A 5910-nucleotide genomic window follows, 5' to 3' on the forward strand; every position below is an offset into this window, starting at 1 on the left:
CTTTTCTCTGCCCTTCCTAGTTCTCACCTGTTTGAAAGGCTTACAGGACAGTCATGGTGCACAGTGTTCCCCAAACACGGCTGTGCACAAAGATTTTTTTTGTGTGCACAATGTACTCTCACCACGGCTGTGCACAGGCTTTCTTGTGATGCAAGTCCGATTTTTCTGGCTTAGCAGGAATACTGCAGAGCAGATAGTGTTTTCTCATTGCATCCAAGACAAAATGGGGAGCATATCATGCCAATCAGTGCCACCAATGGTCACTGTAACATTGACTACTTGTTTAAGGTGGTGTCCACAGAAAAGTTCCTCTTTCACCCCTTTGCAATAATGATTTTTTGAGAAATACTTTTAGGACCATGTAGATGCTGCATTTCTCATTCCAATGGCATCTCTTAGTTTCACCACCTATGGATATTTCTCGGTAGAATTAAATACTTTTATGATTTCAAAATCATGATTTTTACATTCTAATATTCATCCTGTACTGCCAATTGGCATCCTTGTGTTAGACAAAATTCTGTATGCATTTTTAAATGTGTTGACCCCTCTCTCCAGACCCTACGTATTTTTCTAGGAAGGAAGTGTGCACTGGCTTGTAACCAAGTAAAGACATGGGTCTCAACTGTTTAGTCGGATGAGTTTGAGGACTGCCTGTACCCAAGTCTAGCTACCTAAAACAAAACAGGAGGTTGTTCTGCTCTTCTAGAATATACTCTCATGCAAGGGAGCTCATCTGTTACCTGACCTTGGTAAGCCCAGTCTACCACCGCTGCACCTCTTAAGGCCATCAAGCCTTGCATCTCAGCCTCAACCTACTCCTCTCCAAGCTTCTTCCATCTTCCTTTCCTCATTCTCCATCTCTTATGTAGAATAACTCTGGCCCTTCTTGTCTTCATGAGTTTTCTCTCCCCTCAACCCATCCTAGGAATTTTCCACAGGGGCTATGCAGGCCGCAAGAATCCTCTGTAGACTAACAAGAGGAGAGAGGCCACCACTATTTATAGGAAAGGAAGTCCACTTTTCTCCCTGTCATAGAAGACAGCATCCTTTAGAAGCTTGGTTTGAGAATCACTGCCTGAGAGGAACATTTCTCAAGGGATCTATCTCCAGGAAGTTTACGTGTGTGTGTGTGTGTGTGTGTGTGTGTGTGTGTGTGTGTGTGTGTGTGTGTGAGTTCGCCTGTGTGCAGAGCAGAGCAAGACCATCCAACCCAGAAGAGCTTGCTGAGGCCAAGGAGTCAACTGAGAACACTTGTGTTACGGGACCGAGGCGTGGGAAAGTGGTGTGCTTTAAAAGAGGGAAGAAGCTTTGATTGGATGTTGGCATAGCACGTGTGGAGGCAGGCTGGCTTGATGTGGGGCATTTTCCATGGTTGGTTAAGACAGTGCTTCTCAACTTGATGCTATGACCCTTTAATATAATTCCTCATGTTGGGATCCCAACCACGTAAGTGTCTCTATTGCTACTTCGTAACTATCATTTCACTACTGTTATGAATGACAATGTAAATATCTGTGTTTTCTGATGGTCTCCAGCAGTCCCCACCAGAGGGTTGCTTGAACCCCAAAAGGGGTTCAAACACATGTGTGTATCTTTGAGGACCACAAGAGGATGTATGATCCCCTAGAACTGGAGTTACATGTGTTTGTGAGGCACTTGATGCTAGTGAGCCACCTGATGTGAGTACCCAGAACAATACCTGGGTCCTCTGCAAGCACAGTGAGTGCACTTAATAGCGGAGCCACTTCCCATGGCCCAGGGAATACCATTTTAGAGAGGTGGAAACAGAAGATTGCCATGACTTCACATGTCAAGGACACTAAGTGAAAGAGGAGTGTCCTACTTTTGGTGTTCCATCTATGGCATACCAAAACTCTGATCAATCTAAGGAAGAGGGGGGAGGGAGAGAGAGAGCAAAGAGAGGAGGGAGGGAGAGAGAGAACAAGAGGTTCAGACAGTGCCAGTAATCATCAGGATTCTTTCAGAGGCAATTACGACCTATTTGTGCTACCAAGAAAAAAAAAAAGTGCTATTCCAGAAAAGCACCCACCCAAGATTTCACAACGGGCCCAGAGAAGTGTGGTCAATGATTGAAGAACTGAGTTCTCTCTGCCCTTTCCAAAGCACAGTGCTTTTGATTCTGTTTACAGAAATGAAAGTACACCCCAAACGTGGTTTAATATTTAAGCACCTCTGTATTTGTGTGCCTCTCTTCAGCAGAAGACACCACTTTGGTGGAGCTGGTGGGACACATCCGAAATGGTTTCCCCGCTGCTCGCCTTGTTCTCCGCCTTCCTCTGCCATGTTGCTATTGCAGGACGGAGTGAGTACTTCTTGCCTTTGAGAAAAATGAGAGCGTTGACCAATGAGGTTGTGTCGGGGATCAATAATGACGGCTTTCAATTCAGAGTGGATGCTGGAGAGATGGCACGGATTCTTACTTTATTCTACAATAGTTGCCATTCTTAAAATGTGACGGTAGGAAATTCAGCCAAATTTAAGCCCAGCACAATGACCTGTAATATATAGATGACAGTAAGGCCCCCTTCAAATGGTCATTAAGGTCGGATGAGCTCTCGCATAGGCAGTATTTGGTACGGAATTGGGTAGACCTACAATTTGTAAACATGTTTCCCTTACATGCTAGGGGACTTTAAAATGCCTACAAAGAAAATCCTGAATTGAGATTTTCTTCTTAATAGTCTGTTTTGTGGTCTGTTGTCTTCAGCCTGTCCGAAGCCAGATGACCTACCATTTGCTACAGTTGTCCCCTTAAAGGCATCCTACGATCCTGGGGAGCAGATCATCTACTCCTGCAAGCCAGGCTATGTGTCCAGGGGGGGTATGAGACGGTTCACCTGTCCTCTCACAGGAATGTGGCCCATCAACACCCTGAGATGCACCCGTAAGTCTGAACTACCTCTCTTCCTTTGTGTGGGTTCTGGATATTGGCAGGGAAAACCTACTTCATTCTGTTTAGAGTGCCCAGGGCTGAGTGTCAGGTATCACACAAAAAGTCACATTTAGAGAAGCAGACAGCTAAGGAAAAGTTAAGGGGTGGCGGTGGAGAGAGAGAGAGAGAGAGAGAGAGAGAGAGAGAGAGAGAGAGAGAGAGAGAGAGAGAGAGCGCAGAATTGACCGACGAAGAAGGAAGCATAACAAATGTTAAGAGACAAGTAGTGGAGAAGTGTTGCCAAAGAGACTCATGGGTAAACAGATGGGGAACGGTCATATCTTTGGACTTTGCCTCAGAATGGAAGCAGACTTAATATTTGTTGAACTGAGTACAACTTTATCTAAATTAAGTACATGTTTACAATGAAATATAGACATGTTACAATTTGATAATACATATTTTATAGCACATTATTTTATGGTAAATGGTTATCTTCATTTATTCCTTGGAACATGGTTTATAATCATGTTAGCCTTTGTTTTGTTTTGTTTTTAAAAACATGGTGCCAGCCTGGTGCTCTATCCGGAACCACACTTGGTAGCTGAGGATGAACCTGAACTTCCTGTCTCTGAGTGCTGGGATCACAGACGTGAGCCACTACACTCAGCTCTCAGCTGAATTGTCATAGTCAAATACTAAGCCATCAACCAGAGTATTTTGGCAATTATTTAGAGTAGCTAGATGGGGCGATCAGAGCCCTGATTATTTTGATTATATAGATACGGCCTTTATCAGGTTTATATATGTTCTTGCAAGTAATCCGAGTTTGTTCTTTATTTTTTAAAATCTAAGTGAGCACTAGGTTTTTGGAAGCACTAGGGATTAAATCTCAGCCAAACATGTGTTCCACCATCGAACTACACTCCTACCCCTTAAGCGTGATTTTTTAATGGAAAACTCATTTTAAATCAGCAATATCTCATCGCTGATAAAATATTTTCAACTTACTTTCCATATGCTTTTTGCATCATTGCAAAGAGTATATATAATGTTGTGTCTTTCTATTTTTATCTGCATATTATATAAATTGACTGTCTCTATGACCTTTATAGTCTGTGTAGTATTTGCTACATAGTAGTTCAGTTGATGGTTTAGTTTGCCTAATTAAAATAGTCCCGTGACAATGACCGTTTAGACTGTCCAAGTCCTGTTATAAAGACTATCTCAATACATGTATCATTTCTCCATTTCTATCTTCTTAGAACACTTACCAGTAGTTACTGGATCGCGAGATGGAAAGTTTACAAGTCTGTACTTTAGGCGATATTTACCAGTGTTTCCCTTTAAATTGCAGCCAGAGTGTGTCCTTTCGCTGGAATCTTAGAAAATGGAATTGTTCGCTACACAACTTTTGAATATCCCAACAACATCAGTTTTGCTTGTAACCCTGGGTAAGGACTACAGTGAGCTGGCAGACTGAACGAATATCTGGGTCCTTTAGCTCAACGTCACGGTTGCTCTATAGTCTTTCTAGTCTGTGGGTTGGGCTTGCTGGATACGAAATACATTTAAGTCCTGCTTTTACCAAATACTATGATGACGTTGAGGGTGATGCATGAAATGGAAAGCATATGATCACATACTACAGGAGAGCAGTGCTCCAGCTTCTTTGCCCCACTCTAATCACGTGTGGGAGGAGACACAATGAAAGGAGTGAGCCTGTATCATAATTCATTCTCATTCCTGGGCCAGCTCTTAGCATATGACTAGTATACAGTAAGAATGTGGCTTGGGTTTTAGTTATAAGACTGAGTGGCCAGTGTGGTAGGCAGTCTTCTGAAAGGGATTCCACGGAGAAGACTGGAATATGGTGACACAGAGCCTACTCCTTCTTTAGAGATTTTTGTCTTAGTTACCATTCTATTGCTGTGAAGAGACACCACGACTGTGGCAACTCCTACCAAGGCGAGCATGGGGTGTGCTTACAGTTTCAGAGGTTTGATACATTATCAGCATGGCAACACATGATAGGCATGGGGCTAAGAGTGCTACATCTGGATCCGAAGGTAGCAGAACGAGAGAGGCACTGGGCCTGACTTGTGTTTTTGAAACCTCAAAACCCACCCACCATGACATACTTCCTCCAACAGGGTCCAACTTCCCAATCCCTGAAACAGAGCCACTCCCTGGTGACCAAGCATTCAAGTATATGAGCCCATAGGGGCCATTCTTATTCAAAGCACCACAGATTTATTTTATCAATTTTAATTATGTGTCTGTGTGGGGTTATGTACACATGAGTGTAGGTCCCCACAGAGGTCACTGGCTTTAGATACCAGTGCTATCTGAAGAGGTCAGGAGTTACAGGTGAGCTGTCCAGTGTAGGTGCTAGAATTCAAACTCTGGTCCTCTGCAAGAGCAGTGTGCTCTTAATCAAGGAGCCATCTCTCCAGCCCAAATCTGGTTCTGTGAGTGCTTACACAGTGTCACAACCTCACATGTATGTCACTTGTCATGCAATTCATCTGTTTTATAAGAAATGACACCCATGTGACCCCATGGAGAGTATGCAGCTGTCCGCGGTGACAGTTTCTTTGAAGATCCTAGTTTGGGAGTGGAAATCTGGAAACCCATTTGTGAAGGAGAAGCATGGGTCTCTCCACAGAAATGCCAAGCTGCTGGTGGGGCTGGTGCCAAAGACCCCTGGGCAGGGGTAGGGTGGGGTTGGGGGCGGGGCTTCAGTGATAGTGCTGAATCTTCCTTGGCAATGATGACATGCATTGTTCACACATATTCGTGCCAGCAGAGCTAATGAACATCACAGCTTGCTGCACTCTGACATCCGGTAAAAGAGCTGGTTCTCAGTCTTATCTAAGGAGCTGATAACTTGGCCAATTGGCTGGAAATAAGGAATTTAGGGGTATGGGCCTCTACATTCACCAACCACAGAAACCTCCAGTGGTTTCTTGTTTTCCTCCCCTCCTCTCCCCTCCCCTCCCCTCCTCTCCCCT

The 5910-nt window shown here is 44.0% G+C and overlaps 1 protein-coding gene across 1 annotated transcript in view; it reads left to right on the plus strand.

Annotated features, from left to right (window-relative positions):
* The first annotated feature begins 2200 nt into the window (after positions 1–2200).
* Positions 2201–5910, plus strand: part of Apoh (apolipoprotein H) — a 13265-nt gene continuing 9555 nt past the window's right edge. Inside the window, 3 exon segments of the mRNA XM_021214090.2 lie at positions 2201–2326; positions 2732–2908; positions 4254–4362. Of these exon segments, the coding sequence (XP_021069749.1) occupies positions 2263–2326; positions 2732–2908; positions 4254–4362 (350 nt within the window). The 5' untranslated portion in view covers positions 2201–2262.

This window comes from Mus pahari, chromosome 14, assembly GCF_900095145.1.
Source record: "Mus pahari chromosome 14, PAHARI_EIJ_v1.1, whole genome shotgun sequence".
Lineage (NCBI taxonomy): Eukaryota > Metazoa > Chordata > Mammalia > Rodentia > Muridae > Mus > Mus pahari.